The sequence below is a fragment of the Corapipo altera genome, unplaced genomic scaffold, assembly GCF_003945725.1.
Source record: "Corapipo altera isolate COAL_440 unplaced genomic scaffold, ASM394572v1 51, whole genome shotgun sequence".
In the NCBI taxonomy this organism is placed as follows: domain Eukaryota; kingdom Metazoa; phylum Chordata; class Aves; order Passeriformes; family Pipridae; genus Corapipo; species Corapipo altera.
In genome coordinates, this window is record NW_020884892.1 from 4,841,920 (window position 1) to 4,866,508 (window position 24,589).

General features: G+C 40.0%; 1 protein-coding gene and 1 long non-coding RNA gene across 2 annotated transcripts; one reads left to right on the plus strand and one right to left on the minus strand.

Annotated features, from left to right (window-relative positions):
• Positions 1–1,622: 1,622 nt before the first annotated feature.
• OC90 (otoconin 90) lies at positions 1,623–21,786 on the plus strand. Its single transcript, XM_027645744.1, has 15 exons — positions 1,623–1,660; positions 3,825–3,831; positions 5,364–5,433; positions 5,645–5,704; positions 5,964–6,138; positions 9,600–9,712; positions 10,212–10,340; positions 11,855–11,896; positions 12,315–12,371; positions 14,678–14,728; positions 16,974–17,120; positions 17,494–17,592; positions 19,166–19,340; positions 20,412–20,518; positions 20,978–21,786. The coding sequence occupies exons 1-15, from the start codon at positions 1,623–1,625 to the stop codon at positions 21,286–21,288; spliced, it is 1,581 nt and encodes a 526-aa protein (XP_027501545.1). The 3' UTR covers positions 21,289–21,786.
• Positions 12,630–23,674, minus strand: LOC113948274. Its single transcript, XR_003528075.1, has 6 exons — positions 23,204–23,674; positions 17,945–18,175; positions 17,458–17,580; positions 16,625–17,099; positions 12,989–14,128; positions 12,630–12,640 (listed from the first exon to the last, which is right to left on the minus strand). It is a non-coding gene; the product is annotated as an uncharacterized LOC113948274 (long non-coding RNA).
• Between the last annotated feature and the right edge of the window lie 915 nt (positions 23,675–24,589).

Below are 24,589 nucleotides of genomic sequence, written 5' to 3' on the forward strand. Positions count from 1 at the left end.
CTTCCCAATGAGGAGAATCCTTCCCAAAGCTCATTGACTCAACCTTTCCCTGGATTTCTCTCAGCCTTGGATCAGAGACTCCGTGGATAGACAAGAGCAGACTTCCCAGCCCTGAGGAATGCCAGTGTTTAAAGCTGTGTAAATTCTCACTCATCTTTCATCACTGAACACTACCTCTTGCTAAGCTATTAGAGCCACATTCACATGCCCAAGAGATTTCGTGAGTGATTAATAACAAAGGGATGATTGTTATTTAATTACAGCCAAGAGTATTAGGGAAAGTTATTATACAGTGAATGCACCTGCAGAACAGACTTCTCAGTATAGATCCTTTACATGGCTGGAGCCATATTGTTAAATACACTGCGGGCATAATGACTCTAAGGAATCTTATGCAAGAATTAATTAATAAATGTTGAAGTGGGTTTGATAAAGGAAGTGATCACATGGGTGACATCTATATACAAGTGGGTATAAATAACTTAGTACTGACTTTGTTGAAATCCATTTGTCTTCTATCCAACTGCTTTCGAATAATATCCCTCAAGGTAAGCCTTTCTCGACATACTCTATAATATGAGAATCAGGAGGAAAATTATGTAGAATAATCTATTTGTGACTGTGGAGTTGTAGACTAAAGAGTAGGTAGAGAAATTTGGGATAGTAGACTATAAATATTTAAAGCTGTTAGGTTTATAAGCTCACTTCCTGATGAAATATTACAAGATTTTATAACAGAAATGAATGCAATATTTGAACTTAGAAAACAAATAATCATCAGGAAGTACATATTTGAAAACTGATATATAAATATTCATTTATTTGTCTGTAAAAAGCTCCATGCCTGACTTACTTGGAAAATCATTCTAAATTTAGAGTAACCTGTGACTGTAGTTAAAAAATGATCTTCCATTTAATGAATATCAATTCAAGACTTTTAGCTTCAGAAGAATTCTTTACGCATTTCTGTAAGGTCAAGCACAGCCAGAACTTGAAGATCTCCAAACATCATGTCTATCATTAGGAAAATTTATGATACGCTAGATCAGTCTCAACACAGATTAGAATAAATGTTTGACTACAAAGTGGGAGAGATTTTTGTGATATGAAACAAACTCATATAATGAATTGAAGATTAACTGGAGTTAATAGAAGTAATCCCAGAATATCTTTTCGTTTACACAGTGTTTCATGATATCTGCATTTAAACATGCAAAGAATTGTTTAAACATCCTGTTAGATCAAGGAAAATGTGAAAACTGCAAACCAAAAGAATTTTCAATTGCATCATTTTGATGCTAAATTGCACTTTCACAGAGTCTGTTGACTCACTTAAAACAACACCAAAATAAATATTTTCAGTCAGATTTGTAGAGGAGTTCGGTAAAATTTGAAGGATACATAAATATAATTTCTGTAACATGTGCATTTGCTATGATAAGGGTAAAAAATTAATTATATCAAGTAGAAATATATTCAGGCTACAAAAGAATGATTTTCTAAGCTAATATCTTCCCACTTCCAGAGTCAAGAGATAACATTCTGCCTAATATTTTACTTAACTCACCAGGCACACCAGTCTGCTGTGTGGCTTTTTTTCCTGTCTTTGGATTAAACAAAAAATGATTGTAATTCTGCTGATGTCTATGTCTGTGGTGGTGTACAGTGGTAAGTGCCAATGTATTTTTATCATTATTTGACATTATGTCAAAATACTATTTTAAGTATGAGCATTTGGAAACAATCCTTTAGAAACACGCCTTCTCTCCCCTGAAATTTGGATGTTTTTGTTCAACATCCAAATGCACTTAAATAGGTTTATTTATGAAGTACTTAAAAAATATTTTTCTCGGGACATCTAATGAGGCAAGAAGTATTTAGTGGGGTTAAAAATATAACCAAAAAATTGCTACTTCCCTTTGCTAGCACTTGGTCTATTTAAATCTTTTAGACTCCAAAAATTGCAGGTTACATATACAGAGATTCTGCTCATTAAGTACATGTGTATTGTCTTAATTCTCCAAACTACTCAGTGCATCCTGAAATAGAACCCCTGTTCACATAAAGCTCCTCTTTCAAATTTTACTATGAATAGGATTTTTTTCTTCATGTAACTCATTAGATTTTATTGTTATGATTGAATGAACTTCCCAGAGGCAGGGATGGGTGAACATTTCAAATTTCTGCAGTCCCTGTACTGTGTATGAATGTCAGTAAGAGCTGTGACGTGCAAGTGAAGAGAAGGACTCTTAGAAGATCTAACACCATTTCTGGTCAATCCACGGGGTTATTTGTAAAGGGGAAAAAAAAAGGCTCAGTACAAACTCTGCACTGACCTACTTCAGCTTCACCAGTTGCCTCTCTTCTGAGTGTTGCTTGCATTGGAATTCAAAAAAACCCCTGGATCTAACACAAGAAACCACACAGGGTGAAATATATTGATGAAGCTGAACTCTTAGTCTCCCCTATATGAAGAGAAATCAGTGAGAATATTCACATTTCCCACTGCAGTGATAGAGAATGCTAAAATACCTGCACCATTTATTAATATAAAAAATTATTTTAAATTTTTAATAGAATTTTTTAATAAAATGTTTAAATTTTATTAATTTTTTTATGTTGATAGTGCACTCAAAAAAATCTGGTCACTCATAAATTTTTCTCACATAACATTTGAAAGAGACCCCAAAAACCTCAAAAGACTGTGCAACAGTATTTAGATTCTTTTCGCCCAGCTGAGCACAATCTGAGCTGTTACCATGTTTAGATTTGGAGAGGAAAATTGATTTATATTTGTGTGGGATCTATTCTGCTGATCTCTGCTTTGAGACTGAAGCAAATATCCGTACATGAAGTAGCATCTTTGAGAGGAGTTAATGTGATTTACCTTGAATAAATCAAATAGGTTGGTTTTGATGCACCCTGACTTTTCCTGGCACAATCGATATTTCTTCTCCCCAGGGATTATAATGACTGTACTTGTGCCCTGTATTATGACATTTTAATGAGCCACAATTGCAAAAAAAACCAAAACTGGAGGTGCACTGATGTTTTTTTATGGGCTTTTTTTCAGGCAACACTTCAGAAAACTCTTGTCAGACTAGGAAAGTCACAGATGCAGAAACAATTTTACACGTAACTGAATGTTGAAAGAAATTCCATGGATAGCATATACAAAGGGAAAGCCCAAGAGCTGATGTATGTCATAAGTCTCAGAATATGTGCCAAGTTTTTTAGCAGATTTTAGAGAAAGGCAAGAGAAGTTGACATCCTCAGGGTCTTCTGAGATTTAGAGGATTGAGTTTTGTAGTGCAACCTTTCACTCGCTGTACAGGGAATGACATAGGACCAGTAGCTCCAAATACATGATACCAAAAGAAGAAAAGAGAATAATTAATCCAGAAAATATTTTCTCTTTGTTTCTCCTCCCACCCCCCCCAATTTAAACAAAAGTGAGCAATCTTGTTAGCAAACATTGGTTCATTGATCTTGACTTAGTGACAATTGGAAATATTGTTCTTTGTAATGAGAGGATTAGAAGAGCCAATGGTTTACCAAGCTGCTGCCCCCGTGGCAGAGATTCTTTTCCAGGGGGAACTTCAAACATTTGTGTGTTAATTGTGTGTACAGTTCAGTTTGCTGAGAAGAACTAAGTGCAAGTGAAGGATACTGGAGCAATCACGGCTTCCAGCAGCCCTGGAATATGGCTCCATCAATTTTCTCTTCTGATGCATTTCAAATCAATGGGATTTTCATGTTTTTCAAAGTTTTGCTGAAAGGACTAAATGATCAATGGCTGTTCATCAACAGACACTGTGTTTGAGCCATGGTGTTATTCCGTGTGTGTCAAACCTGGCTCTAGATGCACTTGGTAGAACACAGCTCAGGGGAAGGATATTTGTCATTGCAGAGGAAATACAGGTTTTAGGCCTGACAATAAGGGTCAGTTTTTCTTTAGCAAGCATATATACAAATATAGCATTCAATGCTGTTTTTGCAAATCATGCCATTATTTTTCTTGAATCTGAATTCCTTATGGCATCAAGCTTTCAACAGACTTGTTCCAGTTCTGTGAAAAGGACAACCTTTATGGGGAGACTTTTCCTGGATTGTGAAAAACAATTTTTTCCCCTTGGACCTGCTGCAATGATGGACATTTCTGATTAATTGCTGTTTATCTGAAAGCATAAGACTTTCAGGAAAAGAATAACACAAGAGGTAGCACCTCTTTCTGCCTCACTCAATCCCCTATCCCTATTTTGCAACTGAACTTGAGAAATGAATTGCTGGACTGTTACCATGAACATCTTGTTCATGCCACAAAAGTTGTGGGCATCCTGAGAAAGCCCTTATATGTGATTAAAAAAAAAAATCCTATTTTTCCTAATCCTTTGCTAAACATGGAGTTAAGCTTTACACCTAAAAAGCTCCTACTCTGCTTTACTCTCTTCCACCTATATTTATTACAGGAAAATGTAACAGATGAGCAAGAGAACTCTTTCCCAGAATCTTTTGTAGAGAAAAAGGACAGCTTTCCTAATGCCAGTTATTCTGACATAAGATATACCATATATTTAACATTATGATTTTTTTTTCAGTTTTCAGTTTTTAGATTCTTGAGACAGTAAATACCCTTGACTTACTATGTTTTTTAAAGAAAAGCCAAATTTAAATAAATCCAAAGTAGCACATTTTCTTCTAAAATCATGCAGAGGAAAAGAATAGGTTAAAAAATGGGAAGAGAGATAACAAATATTAGATTTCACTCTAATTCAGGACTTGGCTAACAGAATAAAAATGACAGTGTGAAAATATACCAAATATACCACAGCATCTTCAAAAAGAAAAAGAGATAATTAACTTTATAAATAAATAAATAGTGATAGGAAGAGAGGCAATGAGGCAATAAGGTAATAGCCAAAAAGGACTCAGAAAAACTAAACAACTTGTCTTCAGATAACCTTGCTTCAAATAAGAGCACAGGGTTACAGAGTAGAAATATTTGGGGCATAGTTGGGCACTAAAATAGTTTTAAATAATTCTCCTGATTTATCCCAGTAAGGGCTAATGTTCAGGTGAGTACAGGAAGACAAAGGTTAGCACACCCTCAACAGCAATACCTGTCTAATAAAGACTGGTTTTTGAGATGAAGTGGATGTGACTTACCTCTATGCTTCTGGGCTTTCCTGGGTGTGGATGGAGCTGAGCAAGTGCTTCATGGCTTTGATAAATCAGCTTATCAGTGCAGGAAGGTGTTCAAAATGCCTGCAGGGTACGTGTCATAATGAAATATATGTTGCTGGTTTACTGTGTTGTTGTGGGGTTTTTTTAAAACCTTTTTCTTCTGAAATTTGTTTGCTGAGATAGGTGGCCGAGACCTGGAGCCGCCAGCATTCCTGCCAGAGCTTCTTAACATGCCTGAGAGAATCTTGAGTAAGAATGGTTTAAACTTTACTTTCTGTGTTCTTGCATGGCAGTGGGGAATCCCTCCTACTCCAGAAGCATTGAGGGAAGCGGGCTGTGAGCAAATAGCTGGGAACTCAGAATGGTTTAACACCTGAAGCAAGACCAGGGACAATCTAGGGACAGTTACTGTCATGTACTTTTTTAAAAATAAGTGTGTTTTGTTTATTTTTTCATTTAGATAATGCCACACTCTTCAATGGAGTCTTTCAAAATGTGGAAAGTGTTGCATTATTTTTTGGTAAGTATGGGTTCCAGTTGTACTTGAGCACTGAATAGAAATCCTGTGGAGTTTGCTTTTATATGTTTAATGAGAAGAAACAAGAGTTTTTGAAGCTGTAGATTTCCCCAAAGGCTGCTGTAATACTAAATACTGCTGATTGCCAAGCATTGCTCAATGTCCCTGTGTTACTGCCTTGTTTAGGATCCATGTTCACGTGAATGACCCACTCCTGGCTCACCTCCATTTACCATGTCTTTTATGACTGTTCCCTTTCCAGACTGCCTGGGTTCTCACTTCACCTGGTTACAGTCCATCTTCACTAACTTCCCTGCCCTTCTCAACTTTGTGAACAAGATGAAGTGTGTTACTGGGTTTTGCCCCAGGGATTTTGAAGACTATGGTTGCTCTTGCAGGTTTGAGATGGAAGGGCTCCCCGTGGATGAAGTTGATGAGTAAGTCATATCCATGAGATGTCCTTTTCTGCCCTGACTGGCTCTAAATGCCCTCATGCTCTGATTATCCAAAGCATAATACGTGTGTAAATGATTTCAAGACAGTTGTGGAAAAAAAAAAAGATTTACTTGGGAGTAAATAAGACTCACACCATCTGGCTCTGTTTAATTAATCATCACTCACTTACCACTGGAATGTCTGATATGACCAATGAAAGATAACTTCAAGTCTGGTATATCAGCCCTTCCTGTGTTATTCCTACCTGCTGGTGAGCACTGTCTGCTTTGCTGGGCCAACAGCCTGTGCTAGTTGCCTTAGAGCACGTCTTGGGAACAGACCTTTGTGAAGAAAACCTCATTCATTCCTTGGTACTGGGGAATTCTCCAGAACAAGTAAATCAGTGACAAAAACTGGAGGCCCTGTTAATAAAGAGAGTGGGAGAGCTCTAATCTGAGCAGTTTGGTGGGTTTGCAGTTTTACCAAACTGTTAGTATTGGGGGCTGTGTAATAAACCAGCAATCTAAGTTCATAGTGGACTCTAATAAAAATGTTGGCATCTGAGGGGGATTTAAGCATCAGCAGAATCAGGTTACAGCTAAGTATGACTTTAGGTGACATAAGGAGGTTAAGTAGATCATGCCCTGAGTGCCTTTGTACATGACAAGGTTGTAAGACATGGGAACATCAAGGCCAGAAAAGAGCACTGTAGCTCAATGTTTCTTCTCAGTACCATGCAGCAGGAAAAAAAAACATCCAAACTCCACTCTGTGCTTTGGAGGGACATTGCCCCAGACTGACTGGGCTAGTGAGAAAAAATGTAATCTTGGGCCAGGACAATCAGATGATTGTTCACTTATGTCAGCAGGGGGGTTAAAAGGAAATTCAAAGAGAATCAAGATACATTTATGTGTTTGCAGAAAAAAGTGTTTCCAACAATATAATGTATTCATTCCCTGCATGAAGACAGCAATGGCTCAGAAAAGGCTGATGCCTATAGCTAGATGGAAATTAATCCATCCACTTTGCAGCATGGGATGGCTGGGAGAATGGAGACCTAACTCTGCTACTGGAAAACAACCATGGAACTTCTCTATGAAAGGTTTTCTGAACAATTGTGATGACATCCTGAAATGAGAGCTCGAGTCAGTTCAATGGATTGATACACAAAGAACTGAGCACCTGGGCTTTTGCTTCACTCAGCTTTATTTTAATGTAGACCAGCATAAAACCAGAAACTACAGAACCATCCATCAGCAGGTTTGTCCTGAGAAACATCCACAGAGTCAGTCTGTGTTTACAAATTGGTTTCCAGCCCCAGGGTGAGGTATTCTTAGCAGCACAGAAATCTCACTGCCGTGTGCAGTGAACAGGGACTGACTATTGCTTTGCCACTGACACAGATGTGCCCTTGGCTCAAGAGAGCCTCCAAACCAGTGGCTGTTATGTGTTTGTCCCAGAGACAGTTCCCAAAGTGTTGCAACTTTTTTCACCAACTTATTTCTTAAAAACTAGTTTAGCAATCCTTGGGTTTTGTCCCTGTCATTTCTGTTCCACAGGAAAGGGCTGAACACCTCACTGCAGGTTTTTAAGGCATTAGAAAGTGCCTTAGTGCCTATAAAACCAACCCTTTCCTATTTCCCAGAGTAGTTAATTGTCATATCTAAATTAGGAGCCCAGTTTACCTCCATAGTCCACGTGAAAAAGAAGCATGCCCAGGGGACAATCCACGCCTTACAATCTCCTACTTACAAAGGCAAAGTAAGTAAATTTTCGGATTAATTGGTGCAGTAAGTGTTGATGTAATTGTGATGCTCTAAACAAACAAGAACTGCATGGAGCTTGTATTAGACTAATTATGCAGCTAGAGGAGCTTTCAAATACTAACACATCACTAGACCTCAGGCAGAGACAGGAGTGTTTTGAGACATGTCATCAGCTAGATCGTTAAGACCCTTTTCCTGATGGAGCTCACAAACTTCAGCCTCACCTCTGAAACAAGGCACAGTAGAATTTGTGGTGCAGAGAAGCCACCAAGGCCTCTCTGCTGAATGCTATTTCGTTTGTTAGCTACATTATTTGGACTCCCCTGGTTGTAAGGACAAATTAAATATTGTAATCATGATTTATTAATATAGTGAGCGATTAAATATTAAATGCTTTCTAAATATAGAAAGTGAGAAAGTGCACTTGTAGCCTAGAAGGGAGCCTGGCAAGGCACAGGTGTTTGCTCTGTGCTCTAATCACCGCAGGACTGTTTTGTCTCCTGGTGCCTCAGGGCTGTGGGTGATGTGTAATAACATGTTTCACTGTGCCTTTAACAAAAATCCCACGTGAGCTTAACTAAATGCAACTCCTTACTTTGTGATCACAAGTTCACCCTTCCTGGCAGCAGCTGCTGGATGTGGGAGTTCATGTTGTCTTTACATTTGGCATGGTCCAGCCAATGGCAATTCAATAACAGAGCCATATGCTGAGTCTCTTTCTCTGAAATGAGGATATTTCAATCTAAATCTAACAGCAAACTTCTGTTTAATCTGTACAACAATTTTATGTGGGTTAAATGATGACTTCAGTCTTTTACTGGTGTTTCATTTACAGCTGATGTCAGTGTACACAGATGCTGCTATTATATAAAAGCAGATGATTTATCTGTACAAACAGGTGAAGAGAGGAGAGGATTGATAAAGACCTTGTTGTTTTACTTGAATTTTTATTGCTATTCACAGCTATAGTGGCCATGCAGGCATTTGAGGTTTGCAGGACAGCAACTGTGTAGGAAAACACAAGGTTTCTGACTGCCTGTGTTGTGTGGTGGTAGGAGAAAAGTGCTTCACTCCAGTGTGAGAAAATTATTTTGTGGCCCTTTCCCATGGATAAATGGTGCATTTTAATTCTAATTGTCTAATTGTTGCATAGAAGTAAAAGAAATAGAGGATGACAGTACCTCTATTTATGGAGTCACAATGAGACACAGGGATCTGAAAGGCATTGCAAAGCCATTAAACCTCCATGACTGTCAGGTTCAGAGTAGTTCTCCAAATTTGCAGTGGGAAAGGTTGGGACAGGACTGCATCCAAGACCTCTAGAGTCGAGCCATGGGACAATATTTGTCAATGTGGTGACAGTGCTGGGGGGAAGTATTTGGGCACTGATAGTGGATTTCTTATTTAAGCTGCCTGTAGACTCCTTGTAAGCTCAGGTACCACAGCAGGACAGAAATGTGTGGTCACACACAGTACGCAGACCCGCTCCCACAACTCAGTGCTGAATCCAGATATCTTTGTCCAACTACTTTCACTCAGAGAAAAGCAGTACTCAGCCTTTCTTTTGTCTGGGTATCACACCATGGACCCCCCTTTTCTCCTTTAGCACCTTTTGCATTGTTGTGCAAGAGCAACATGGCAGCATTACTTCGAACTGAAACTAAATTGTGAGAACTCTCTGTTATTTCATTCTTAAGATGCTGCTTCCAGCACCGCAAATGCTATGAGGAAGCACTGGAGATGGAGTGCACATGGGACCCATCAAAGATTTCTACAGATGTCAGCTGCTCTACTGAAAACCTGACCTGTGGTGAGATTAACCTGTCACAAAAGCTAACACCGGAGCCTCACCGTGACCAGAAGTGCATTCTGGTCTATCTACCAAAAGTGATAGACAAATTAAGCAGAAACCACCTGGGCTTGCCAGGGCTCCTGCAGCAGGCAGCCTCTCCTTGAGGTTTCCCTGACTTTTCAGGACCACTAAACACTGCTTGAGATGTCTCCACACAACAGAAATGCAGCAGATGCCGAGTAGAGACCTGAAAAAAAATTCTCTTCTGAGGCGTCAAGGTCTGATTTTTATAAATGAACCAGAGAGGCAATAATCTCTTTGCCAGGCATGCCAGACTTCATTGGTTTGTGTTTCAAAACCAGTGTTGGACTATGAAACTTGACTGTGTTTGGCATGGAGAAGCTCAGTATAAATTGGTTTGCACTAATGAATACAGGCACAAACCTTACAGGGAGGAAAAAGCAGATGGAAAATGTTTTTCAATAGTGCCTTGTTTGGATTTTTGTTTTATTTCCAGAGTCTGGGGATCCCTGTGAACAGTTCCTCTGCACCTGTGACAAAGATGCCATTGAATGCCTTGTGAATGCACATATTAACTCTTCCCTGAATGGGCTGGATGTCTCCTTCTGTCCATCTCCAGTTACAGGTAATAATAAGGATCTGATCCACTGCCTCCTCCTGCCAGTTTGTCTGCCAGTATCGAATCTGACCCAAGGAGAATGAAGCAGTAGCTGGGTGCTTTCCTGCCATAAACCTGGCAGTCTGTCCTGTTCTCAGTTTCATGTGTCCTGCCCATTTACTGCTACTCAAGTGAATATCAGGAGAGGAGAAGGCAGCAGACTAATTGCTGTCCTGGAGCAGGTCCAGGAGAGGTTATTGGGATGGGGAGGGGGCTGAAGCTCATGATGAAAGAGAAGGAGGCTCGGGGGAGATGTTTTTGCTGTCCTCAGTAATTAGTGAGGTGTGTAGAGAAGATGGAGCCAGACTCTTCCTGGAGGTGCACAGGGACAGGACAAGAGGCAAGACACACAACTGCAACAGGGAAGTTCCAGTTAGATATGAAGAAATTTTTTTCTTCAGGAAGGTCCTGTCAGCCTTGTGAGGCTTTTTGCAGCTGGAATGAATGAGTGATATGTGTGATGAGGTCACTAGCAGGAATGCTAAAGATATTGCTAGCCTAAATCTTCCTTTGAACCATGCAAAAACTAACTGGAAAAGTGAAAAACAGGCTTATTCTGGTCAGTTACTTGGTTTCCATTTTGGAAGGAAAAATCCCTGCTAAAGGTGAAGGGGATGTTTATGTCCATTGTCATACACTGATCCCAGCTCTGTAGCTGAAATTACAGCCTTGCGAGACCAAATACCTGTCCTGTGGGAGCAGGGCTGGATTAAAAACTTCATTCCTGTGGATTGCAATTGGAACATGGCAGGGGGAGGACCTTTGGACTCCCACACTGAGGGAGATGGGAAAAAGCAACATTAGCTTTTCTAATCCTTTTGGCTCATAGCCACAGACCTCAGTGCTGAGATCAGGCATACACCTCTGTATCATGCTCTGGATGTGTGCATCCCCTCCTGAAGAGGTCAAGGGAGAAGGAAATGCCCCAGGCAAGTTTGCATGGAAGCCAAGTTGTTTTTTGGGGGTTTGTTGTTGTTTTTTTTGTTTTAAGACATTAATCTTTTACTGGGATCAGATGGCCCTAATATACAGTATGGTAGTTCCAAGACACTGCAAATAAAGGGGAATTGTTAGGTGCTAACAGGAAAATCATGCTGGTTTTACCACTGCTGATAAAGATGGATTCATTTTTAGGTCACTGGATACCTCCACTGATTTTAGGTCCTCGATTATATTTCTCAATACGAAAAGAAAGCCTTTGAATGAAACATTTTTATTTAGTGTTCAGTCATGTTATTATCCTTCTGTGTAGCTGTTCTGTTCAGTTCAGATTTTGGGGGGAAAAAATCCTACTTGGTAAATTTACAGGAAAAGGATTTTGATAGATTCTTTATTACAGAGAAAAATTTTAGTGAAATGGGCATGTGTTCGACTAAACCTTTGTTTTGATAGGAATATATTCAATGAATGCCTGACCTATTCAGATCAAACAGTGACAAATCCCCTTCTCACACTTTATGAGAGACCTTTTTCTTTTTCAGAAACAATCAGCAAGAGAGAGCTGACAACACGTCATACAGAGGGTAGGTCATCTCTATAATTCTTTGTCTGGAACATATTAAATTGAGACCAATTTATACTCAGAAAAATAAGCTGCTGAAACAGGAATTTAAAGAATGGTGATTGCTAGCCAATTCCTCTTTTTTTAATGTTGAAACTCTTTGAGATTATTTTTTATTATTATACTAAATGTTGCAGAGTAGAATTTAGTATCAGCATGGTATAAGTACTAAATCAGAATTTTAATACTGCTACTGTAATTATAAATAACTAGGTTTATATTTTCTATATTTATATCATGAAATAACTGCACAACAAGGATAATAATAATATTTAGAAATAAGTTCTTTTTTGATGACTGTTCATGTTATGCCAAGATCCAGTCTAAGGAGCATCCTAAGCCATGAGTCTCTGGAGTTAACAATGCTTTTCCTTTTGCAGAGCTCCTTCATCGTGGGACTGATGAAACACGGGCAGTGACTGCATCTGTGGAAGAAGGTTTGCAACTTAGAGGGCAAGAAGCCCTGTTTTCAGCTCCCAAAAGCTGAAAGAATACAAGCTGTTCACTTTCTTTCTGCCCTTCTAAAAGGACTGATGTAGAAGCAGATACAATGTCTTGGTGATTGAATTCAAGACTGAATGGCAAGGTGCAATTTTTCAATTTGTGCATGTAATGTGTTTAACCAGTGTTTACAGTAAGTTTCCCAGGAGCTGAGAATGAGCACTCTACAACAAAATCTGTTTTCACAAAACAGCCTTTTTTTCCCCTGGGAACACAGGCTGGAGCAGGTGAGCTGTTTGGCAGAGACGTGCTGTGTGGGTGCCAGCCACTGGACCCACAGCTAGTTGCATATTTCTTGTCTTTAAAGAGATGTTTAATTCCACAAGATCAAGCAGGAGCACGAGGAAAGATTGAGCATGGTTTGTGGCAATGAGGCAGCAGTTTGGTGGTTTATTTACTTGTAATGCAGAGATCCAGGTTGAAATCTTCTCACTCTGGTGCCTCCTGGGTGAGTCCCTAAACCACGAGACCAAGTGGTTCTTGTGACAGTCTTCATTTTTTTTCCTGCTACAATCAATGGTTGTCTTATTGAGGAGTTGATGCTTGCAAAAACTCATTGCTGCAGTATGAGAAAACTACTCTCTTCCTGCCTGCATGGTGAGCACTGCAACACGAGAGGCCAGGGACAGAAGTCACCCAAAGCCCTTGGTACCTCTGGGAGGGCACACCTGGTAAATGAGGGCCAAGTCCTGCAGGCAGGAAATAGAGAAGGAGACCAGTCTTAGACCAGCCATTGCCCAGTTTAGCTGCTGAACTCTTGCTATGAGGCTCCCTCACAAGCAAAGCCCCACTGCCATGTTCAGAGACCCCCTATCTGCCAAGCATATGAGCACTGGGTGGGTACAACCAAGCCACTGCTTAACTCAGAAAATCACAGAATGGTTTGGGTTGGAAGGGTCCTTGAAGATCAGATGGTTCCAGTGCCCCTACTGTGGGCAGGGACACCTTCCACTAAACTTTGTTGCCTGGGGAGAGGTGGAAAGTTGCATTGTTTTAGAACTTCAGAACCTGGTTTCAAGGTGTAGTGTGCTCCTCTCTGTGAGCCACTGCCCTAAGTGTCAGTTTGGAATAATGAAAACCATACAGAATCTTACTTTTTTTTTTTAAGAAACAACACTTCTGACTTTTAAAGGGTTTTTTTTCTATTTTTTTAAAAAAAACCAGCACAGGCATAAGTGTGTGTACTTGAAAAGGCTGAGTGTAAGTGCTGGCTGTTCCTTCATATCTCTCCTGTATTATCAAAGTAGTTTTTTTACCAGATATTTCTCATTTTCACCTAGCAACAGCTCCAGTTTTGGTCCATGTTTTTCTAGCTGCTTCTGGGAAGTTTGGTAATAGAAAACTGAGAACTCCTGAAGGAGCAAGAGCACCTGTATTTGCACATCTGCAGCAATCTTTTACTTCCTGAAAAACAATTACTCATGCTCTCTAAAGAGGTATAAGTCCAACATAAAGCTCAAAATATTACCAAGGGATAAAAACCTGTACTAGGAACATACTACTGTATCACAGATAACATACCTAGTCAGACTTTGAAGGAGACATTTGGAGAACCACCTACCATTTAATTCTCCTCATTCAAGCCCAAAGGAGCTTCTACTTTGACAACTCTGGAAGATGCATTAAACACAAGTTAAGTATCACTCAGAAACTCATTCAAAGGCAAAGGTATTCTTCTTGACATCCCAAAGCCCTAACAACACACAAAAAGAGGCAGAGATGATTTTTTGGATCATTTGATAGCCATGCTTCTAATTTGTCAAAAGGTAACTGACAAATTATATTCATTTTATCAGGTAAAGAAATAAATTAGAGGTTAGGGAGTTATTTGGCCTTATAGCTGCCTGCCTATATCTGTGCAGGCAAACACAAGGTGTTCACAGGGAATGTGGCATCCTTCTCTGCATAACAGTGGGATTTCAGACCTAATCTTGTTTAGTCTATTTGTGTGTCAAATGGACTTCATTTTGAATTTCCCACTTCAGTCATATTTATGCTGCTTCTTTCATAGAAACATATAATCCTATGTTAGTGCAAAGTACATTATTTGCATGCAGCAATGAGATTATTTTATCAATATCACTTTGTCTACAACAATCAATACACCACTGAAAAAACCAGGCAAATCTCTCTCCATGACATGCCTGGGTCTTACTGTTTTCAGAGTAATCTCTTAGCAACTATTCATAAGAGTCTGTGCTGGCAACTTGTTTTCTGAGTTTACATTTTCTATCTTCAACAGTGATTTCTTTTGAGCCCAGTGAAATGATCTTGGTGACTCCCAAAGCCAGAGGTAAGAATCTGATTAAACTTCTATTAAAAATTTGGTGGTCTTGACTCAAGGTGAAGTTGGATTTTCATTTATGAAGCTCTGTGGTGTCACAGTTAAAAATCTGCAGCACAGGACTTATGGATAATACCTCTACTGCTTCTGCTGACTCGCACATCCTTCAGCAAACCACTTCCTTTCTCCTAATTACCCTCTTTATAAAACCACACTAATAGTGATGTTTGTTTAAGCTTTATAATGCATTCAGGAATAGTCACTCCAGAAATGCACAGCAGAAATGCAGTAGGTAGGTCACTACCATGATGCCTCTTTTTTGTACAGTAACCATGAAGGACCACAGAGGAACAGCTCCTGCTCCTCCCATCCTGTCGATGAAAGGTCAGTGACCCTCAGCTTTCCTCTTTCTTTGACTGACACAGCAATTCTTTCTCTAAAAGCATCACAGTTAAAACCCTGTGCATGGTGACAACAGGGCTGCCAGAGAATCAAATTTAGATCAGGGTCAGATAGCAGATACACAAACAATAAAACCAGACTGAGAAGCATTAGCTGTTTCGTGCCTCCAGCCACTCATTTGCACTCCTCACCCAAGTATTTCTGAAAACCTATTCACACAAGGTTTTCAGATGTAATGGTTGGTGCTGTAAATTACATTCATAGCATCTGCTGCCAGAAGGGTTCACTTTGATTTTGCCTCCTCCTTTATTATAGATAATTTCATCAATTTCTTTACCAGTCTAAAACCTGTTTCAACTTTCACAGGTGTCTGTGCTTCAAGCACAGCCATACCAGTAGGTACAGCTAAAAATGGAGCACCTTGGTAGACTTGGAAATTTTCTGTGGCCCTCTCTGTGTAGAAAGGATTATCCAGGCAGAATGAAATGCACCAGAAAAATGTTAAAGTACACTGCATATGGAGAGTAGAAAGTAATAATTTTTTGAGTCTGATTACACTGAACAGTATCCTGTCTCCCACCTCAGTGCAGAAATTTGGCATTGCTGTACAAACACTGGTGAAAATCACTAAATGTTCTCCCCCTTAATTTGAATGTATCAGAAAATCTGTGTATTGTGTTCCAGGCCTGCACAGCTCCCAGGAGATTATTTGTAATATTTATTCTTTGTGCAGAACTTCCCAAACTCTGGTTTTATTTTCTAAATCTATCAAGAATCGCTTTCATTTCAACACATCACTGTCACAGTGGTATAAACTGTGCATCTTGCTGAGCCATCAAAACTAGTGTGTGACTATTGATCCCTTTCTACCACCTTTCATGGGCTTTGTTGTGTTCTTAGCAGTACTTTCATTTCTTTTTATCTGTTCTCTTATCCTATGACAGGTTATTTTCAAAACATACTAAAACCAGAACATCAGAGAGACAAGTTTAATGAATTTGGGTTTAGTCCAATTAAAAATTTCAGCCAAAGAATTCAAAAGAAAAGCTCTTAAAATATTGAAACTCAAGCTCAGTGGTATTTTCAAAGTATTTAGTTTGTGAAATGCCACATGCTTCATACTGACATTTAGAAAAAATGAAACCATTTGATAACAGTGCTTTCTTTTACAGGCTAGCTTATATAAAAAAGGTTTAAAAAGAAAGAAAAAAAGGATGTTAAGTATCCACAAATTTAACAAAACACTCCTGCTCAACAATAAACATATACCAATTTAATTTTTAAACTAATCTCCTGAAAAATAATGTATTTATATGTCAAATTATTTTGCCCTTGGTATTTCCCTGTGTTTACAACCCAGTAAACCCCTCAGTCACCCAGCTCTGCATCAGTCAAATAATTTCCCACTTTCACTAATGTTGCTCCGCATTTTGGAACATTCAGGTGAACAGACACTTTTTTTAAAGCAATTTACTCAGAAAATGACATCTCATGACATCTCACCTGGGCTTTATCTCTCAGTACAGCTGACTAAGAAGCAACCAACATGGTTTTCAGCAACTGGCACAGCTCTTTTTCTCAGTACACATAAATAAAATTAAAATAAAAAATCAGCAGTTAAACTGATCATCGTTAACAACAGTCCCTCCTTCTGAAAGGCAAGAGATGTGAAGAAATGACCAGTGTGGATACACTGCTTTTCCAATTTTCCTGTTGAATGTTTTTTCTCTATGACCATCAATTCCCACTGGTTCTGCCTGAGGATATTACTCTGACCAGATATCTAAAATTAAAATCTTGCTGTTTATTTTCCATGTTTTCCTCTGCTTTCCTGTTACTGCTTGCTCAGAAGAAGATGGATTTATGGGAGCTGTGGCCCCAGTGGAAGCGATAACCACCTCCCCAGCCTCATTCCCAGGAGATATTAACTCAATGCAAGTCAAAATTGTCCCCACCGAGAAGATTTCCGCAAGCACATCTGCAAGGACAAAAGAAAAAGGCAAGTAAAAAATTAATTTATAGCACCTGATTTATAGCACTCCCCTATTCCTGTTCACAGCTATCTGAGGAGTCAGCATTTTTCATGGATATGTAGAATAACATTATTTTCTCCCTAAATCTGGATAGGTTACATAGAATGCAGGGTGCACAACACTGACTGACCCTGGAAAGGGTAGTCTGACTGGACAAGGAAAGCTTAACTGACAAGGAAGGCTTAACTAACATTTAATGAACAGCCTCCCACTATGAATTTAAAAGTTTTAGAAGACTGCCAGTTGATTATGCTTCAGAATGTGCACTTTTGGACACATCACTGAAAGAAGAATTTATTCTACCTTCACACATCTAATCTATGCATTTGTCTTCTCCAGAGACAAGTCCTGCAAGGGGTGGCCCAAGCATAGCTTCCTCTGCAATAGCTCTGGAACTGGGACTGTCTGACAGGGGACCCAATGAATCTGGAGGAAAAGGTAAATAAGGGGTTATTTCCCCATTATAGCTAATAAAACATTCATCTACCTCTATATTAAAAGTAGGTATATATTACATATAGAGATTATAGTTACTCTAAACCAGTTAGATAAGCACAGATGTATTGGTATTTATAAGAAAGGAGATGCAGACATCTGCAAAACCTTCCATCAGTTTAACCTCTTCTGCCAATGTGTTATCACTAACACTTAAAGAACCTACTTATTATTAGGTTATAAGAACATTTTTCATACAGTGCAAAATCTAAAATGAGCTCAGTGAATGTTTCCACTTGCTTTTAGGCAGTTCCTACTGCTTGTAGGCAGTAATTTAATCACATTTTTAAGTTACCTTATTTTACAGCAGAAGCAATATTAGGAACTTCCTTGATCCTCATTCTGACCTTTTGCAAGTCTTGCCAGAGTCAGACTTCTTCTCAGCATTTCTGATTCTATTCCCATTCCTGCTAAGAGATCTCAGAAATCTCAAGACATTTCAGACCTGACACTGCTCTAAATTCACACCCATGGACTCTACCATCCATCTTATTTGGTTTCCCAATGGAGAGAAGCAGCCCCAGAACTGGAAAAGAGCAAACATGAAGAATCAAACCAACCTTCCACCAACGTGGAAAATTTGATTGTAAAATATCAGCTGTTACAGAGCACATGTCAATGCATGAACCTTGTGGTTCATTATCAGTGAATTAACACGAGAGAGTGAAGACTCAAGTAGGTATATAGGCAGAATTTCCTTCTGGAGGCAGTAAGCAAGGGTTGTCCCTGGAAGAAGCAGGGAGTCAGTCTAGAGCTCCAGAAGGGAAAATGGGATTACTCATGGGAGAGAGGAGGATGCAGAGGGAACAGAAGCCCTCCATCTCTCTCCCCCAATCCAGCCAATCAATCCCTTCAAGTCCTTTCCCTGGCAAAGTCTCAGAAGAGGCACCCTTGACATCATTTTTCTGACAAGGAACACTGTGTTCTCTCAATTCTTAGGAATAATTCCCACAATATCAGTTCTTCTTGAGTGGGGGGAGCCACAGAGACATTAGGATTGGGACATGGTGATGCCAAAACCTTGGCACTACTGCAGCCACTACAACAGATCATTCCTGCATCTGGACTAGGGGGATTATAGATTGAATTGAACTATATTTCAAAGGAAACCAAAAAAGATATTGTTTCCTCCAGCACAACATGGTCATTGCCCAGCTATCACTGTGCAAGCACAAGGGGTATTTGCTGAATCAGCTGAGATAGAAGCCATTGAAAGAAGAAAAATTTAGCTATGAAGGATTACAAAGGACTGCAAAGTATTCTCATTGCAATCCAATTTGACTTGTAATTATATTTTCAGAGGAAATCTCTCTCCCCTTTAAATATTTCCCTATCCTTCTGCTGTCTTGCTCAGCAGAATTCTAAGAGCCATAATTCATGGACTGGAGCAATAATTTACAGATTTTAAAGTGTTGTCTTTCAAAGTTTCTGACAGCTCTGAAAACACTTTTGTCATGACAAGGGAGCCCCCAAGCAGTGAAAACATGATGTGTCAAATAACAACTTTGCTTTACAGTGTGTGAGCGATTAACCTTTCTGCAAGAGAGGGGAAGTGGAAGAGCGAAGAGGGAGCTGCCCCAGCTTGGAGAAATGCTGTTCTGCTTAACTGAGCGATGCCCAGAGGAATTTGAGTCTTATGGTTGCTATTGTGGCCAAGAGGGAAGAGGTCATCCCACCGATGCACTGGACAGGTGTGGGCTCTTCTGTGTTTGCCATTAACTGTGGGCATTATTGGGGCGCCCAAGGACTAAAAAAGATCAGTGCATCTTTTGTTGGGTATGTATCAGTAGTCAGGTCACATTTTGGGTAAAAAAACCCCACTTAAATACGTAACACATGAAATACTCTGATGTCACAAAGACCCATTCTACTGTTGCAACAGTGTTTTGGAGAGGACTTACTAACTCAATTAAAATAAGAAAGGAGAATGATGGCAGGTAAGCAGAGCAGAGGGAAGGGTATATTAAAAGGGATGAGGACAAGTGAAACTTGGCTAACAGGTGGTTTGGAAAGTGATGTATGAAGAGAAGAGTTAACATCCACCCACACTGCACTGTCCTTCAGAAGAGAGAAGAGCTGGACCGAAGTCCTCCTGGAGCTGCAGGCCAAAGCCCTTCCATGCCTGACCGTGTGCTGTTATGGCACGGCTGTCAATGAGGAATAATACAGAGAATTCAACCAAAGTAAAGAAATCTCCTCTGAGAGTATTGTATTTACAAATAAAAATCTGTCCCTCTGTGGAAGTTCATGATAGTTGGGGCATATCAGGTCTAATTATAGCACCTGGTATACAGTACACACCTTTTTTCTACACTTGCACACAAGTAAGACTGCCCATGCATGAAAAATTAGGCTAGATGAAGGCTAGTGATCTGGCTATAGTGATGTAGTTTTCATATTTTCAGCCAAGATTTGAATACTGGAAGACACTTCTCATGGCAGATTAGGTCATGGTCACAATTGTAATTATGTGCCTTAAAATTAAAACAACCCCCCCTAAAAAAGAACAGCATTGTTAAACATGTGACACCAAAGGAATTAGGAAGGAGGAAAAAAAAGTAGGAGTAAGTATAGAAGGTAAGAAGGAATAGTTCAAGTTTTCTTCTTTATAGAAAAAAAAATCCATGGTATGAAAATTTCTATAATTTCTAAAATTTCTTAGTTTTAATAGGCATTGAAAATAAAGACCTACAAATAATTGTGAGCACTCTGGGATGCAGGAAGTGTAAGTATTTTCCATTTACATCTACTATTTATTTTAGATGCTGCTTCTCTCATCACTGTTGTATGGAACAAGTTAAGAAACTTGGATGTCATGCAGAAAGAAGTTCCAGATCTGAAGTATTATGTATTGATCATATGCCAAAATGTAAGTATGTGTTAGAGGAAATTCTCATGTCCTGACAGTCTATCGGCATGACAGACTGAGAGCCACCATGAATGAGAGCTGCTAGGGTTGAGTATGGAGACAGACTAATTATTTAGTTTAGAAAAAGTTTGCAACATTTACTTTAAACTAGAGCTTTTTTCCTAGTTGAGACAAAGATTATTACACCACTGTGCATGATGTGACCAGATCAGGTTGAGCAAATTACATTCAGACATTTTGTAATTGCAGACAGGAGTCAGCTCTTTGTGTCTTTACATTCACAAATTCAACTAAAGCCAGTTGGACCTTCTGCTGCCGAGCACCTTGGTGTCAGGTTTGTATTTAGATGGCTAAAGGTGAATTTGGAGACTAAAATTTGAGGCAGATTTGAAAATTTTATCACACATTGGCTAATTTTAACTGCTTTCAAACATTAATTCTTAAACTCTTCTTTTTAAGGCATTGGTTGGAGCATATGTGAGAAACTCCTCTGTGCTTGCGACACAGTGGCGGCCGAGTGCATGGCCTCTGCCTTCTTCAACGAGAGCCTGAAGCTTCCACATGGGCAGGAGTGCCGGGAGGAGAAAGCCTCCTGTCAAAGTGACCCTTATGAAAGGCCCCCAATAGGCACAGAAACAGGCACAGGTGTTTCCAGCTCTGAGGAGAGCAGTGAAGAGGAGGGTCCACTGTGGAGACAATTAAGAAGAGCAAAGAGAGGGACGCGCCGTTCTGTTGGGAACTCCAGAACTGTGGGACGTGGAGGCAGATAACCAGCCACCTTCATGGGCTTGGAAAGCAGCATGGAGCCTTTTGCAGTCAGCCACCGTGTACCTTACTCCTCCTTACCCTCTACAGGCTGCCTTACACAGCACACAGATGATGTAATCATAGACTAGGTATTAGAGTTAGGCTGTATTAACTCATTACTGTAGGGAGGTCAGCACTACAGACCATCTATCTAGGTCAGATACAACATTAAATAATTATTTGACAGTGTTCTGTATAATTTCACTTGATTTTTATGTAAAACCTGCTCTGATCACAAACTGATTTTTGTTAACTGTGTGCTTGGCTCAGATTGAATCTCGTTGATGGTGGCTAAGTATTTCAGGTTTTTAATTAAACCAATCTGCAACTACTGCAACTCCTTTTGCAGACATTCTTCCTTTACTGAGCTTAGCAGGAAACACCCAGAAGGAAAGCTAAAGTAATTACATGAAGATGAGCTCCTTTTTCCATTCCTATCTATAGCTGTGTGTGACTCACTTCTGAGGGGAAGAGAAGGTCCAAAATGCTGGACAGACCCTTCTCTTAGGGAAGTGTCTTGCCTCCCTGGGGCCCAAGGGTGATCAAGAGACTTCAGCACCTTGGAATGGTTGGTCACGGAATGTGAAGCACAGGTAATTTTTAGCCCTATCCTTCCAGAAACAGACAGACCCAGTCTATTAATATCTGTCTCCATGGCTGGTGTCACTGCTAGAATTTTGGGGTTTTCTGGTAACAGCACCAGGCCTGCGGGTGTCAGATGGGATTCACCTTTCTCGTAGGGGAAGGAAGGTTTTTGCTCATTAGCTATCAGGGCTGACAACCTTTAAAACAAACTTGAAGGGAGAGAGGGGTAGTATCAGGCTGTGACAAGTCTTTAAAGGTCCCTTCCAACCCAAACCATTCTATGATTCTATGACTCACATTTCTTAGAACAAAAATTTTGCTACAAACTTCGCAGGGATTCAGATGCTCTGAAAGGTCTGGATTTCTTCTCTATCACCTCGTTCTACAGGGCTGAACTTTGTCACCAAAGTTTTCCTTAAAGACCAATGACTGTATCCTCATGCTGGATACAGAGATGCTACCTGTGTTTTTCCAGATCATGCAGCAGTTACCTAAACCCCAGCATTTGATCTGTGCAAACTGAATGGTGTGAGAACTGCAGGTGAAAACTCCAGTGAATGTTCTTGGATGAGCAGTTTATATGGTATAAACCTCTGGCTGGTGCTATTCCCCTCTCAGTATTTTTCCTACATTCAAACTGCAAAGGATTAGTGCAGTGCAAAAAATCCCCAAAAAACCAAAACACAAAAGCAAAAAAACCACCACACACATTCCCAAAATAAACCCCCAAAGGTGTTTAGTCACGTGAATCCCACTGGATCCCAGTGGCTACACCACCAGCACTAGTGAAAAAACACAACAGAATAAAAGGACATTTTTTAAGGGAAGGCAGAGAGGACAGCCAAGTGATGTGAGAAATTCTATTTGCAGACAAGATTTTAATTAAGTCCTCCCTTATGCTGTAAAGAAAGAGGACATCTCAGTTCTGAAGCAAAACGCTACAACTGCAAAATGCCCATTTTTGCCCTATGCTGAGGATGAGATCTGCATTACACTGGAACTTTCATCAGCCTTTTATCTTAGGGATGAAAAATTATTTTATATTTCACAGCATTTATAAATAAAGACGGCAATGAAAAAGTGAGATAATGAGCTGAAATGGGAAAAACTGGCCTTTAAACAAGTGAATGAAGTGCACTGCTGAGCAATTATAACACCAGCTCATTTCTCTGATGAGAGCAGTGCTGCTGCTCTGAACACTGCACCTTAAAATAAAAACTCACTCCTTTCTGCTAATTATTAGAAACCAGTATTAACTTCATGGTTATACAAATAACACATGCACATACTCACTCAACAACGCTGAATTTTCTGATTGCAGAGATAGGGATGGATCATCTGAATCGATCAAGTAACAGAGAAATTACAATATAAATATGCTATTATTCAGGCAATGTTGTCATTAATTCCTTTGGGCTTTTTTTTCCAGTATCTCTTACTTCAGGTAGAATTTAACACCCAAGTTGTGCCATAATTACTATCACATGAATTGTGTGGATAAAGAGAAGTCTTAAATAATCTAGCTATGATTAGCTGTATTTATTGATTCTCAGAGATCAGTGCTAAAATAATAGAAAAATGTCAAGCAGATCAAGACATTGAGCATAGCTTTCTTCTTTCTCCTCTCATTCTCACAGTCACTTTACACCATATTTTTCACAGATTTTGGGCACAGCTGGCTGAAACCTAGTTGAGGCTGCACTCAAATTTCACTGTCCATGTCACTGACAAAGAAGTTAAGAAGTGTCAGTCCCAATACCAACACCTGAGGATGCCACTCGTCACTGGTCTCCACTGAGCCATGAATGCAACCATCCAGCCAATTCCTTATCCAATGAAGTGGGCCATCAGTCAAATCCATGTCTCTCCAGTTTAGAGACACCTCTTCCACTGCTTCCCTGGGCAGCCTGTTCCAAAACGTGGGACACCTGCTGAAGGAGGTGGGTGGTTTAGGAGAGTACACACACAGCTGAGGCACTCAAAGGGACCTCAGAGGTGACAGTTTCTGCTAAAAACAGGGTCAATTAAGAGGCCACACCTGGTACCTCAAGGCTGCATGCAGTTGGGTTTTGAAAACCTCCCAGCACAGACTGAACAACCTCTGCTGTGCCTTCCCATCACCGAGGTCTGCCAGGCTCTGTGTAGGGACAGGGCTCGAGGAGAAGCAGGAACAGCAGCAGGTAAGCTCCGGGTCACCAGTCACTTGGGAGGACTCTGGGTTCCTTCCAGCCTGATTTATTTTATGACCGTACCCCCAAAACAAGGGGCAGAAAACTCACACAATTGTATCAAGTGACTAGAATTCATAGAATCATAGAATCATAGAATAGATTGGGTTGGAAAAGACCTCCAAGATCATCAAGTCCAACCCCTGATCCAACTCCAATTACTATATCATGGCACTAAGGGCCACGTCCAATCTCTTTTTAAAAACCTCCAGGGATGGTGAATCCACCACCTCTCTGGGTAGGCCATTCCAATGCCTGATAACCCTCTCTGTAAAGAATTTCTTCCTAACATCTAACCTAAACCTCCCCTGGCAGAGCTTGAGCCCATGTCCCCTTGTCCTATTGTTGGTTGCCTGGGAGAAGAGACCAACCCCCACCTGGCTATAACCTCCCTTCAGGTAGTTGAAGAGAGTGATGAGGTCGCCTCTAAGCCTTCTCTTCTCCAGACTGA

Coding starts and splice junctions, on each gene's coding strand:
- OC90 (XM_027645744.1), top strand. CDS start 1,623: ATGATTGTAATTCTGCTGATGTCTATGTCTGTGGTGGT. Junction 17,593..19,165: donor CAATGAATCTGGAGGAAAAG/GTAAATAAGGGG, acceptor TTTGCTTTACAG/TGTGTGAGCGATTAACCTTT. Junction 20,519..20,977: donor TATTGATCATATGCCAAAAT/GTAAGTATGTGT, acceptor CTTCTTTTTAAG/GCATTGGTTGGAGCATATGT.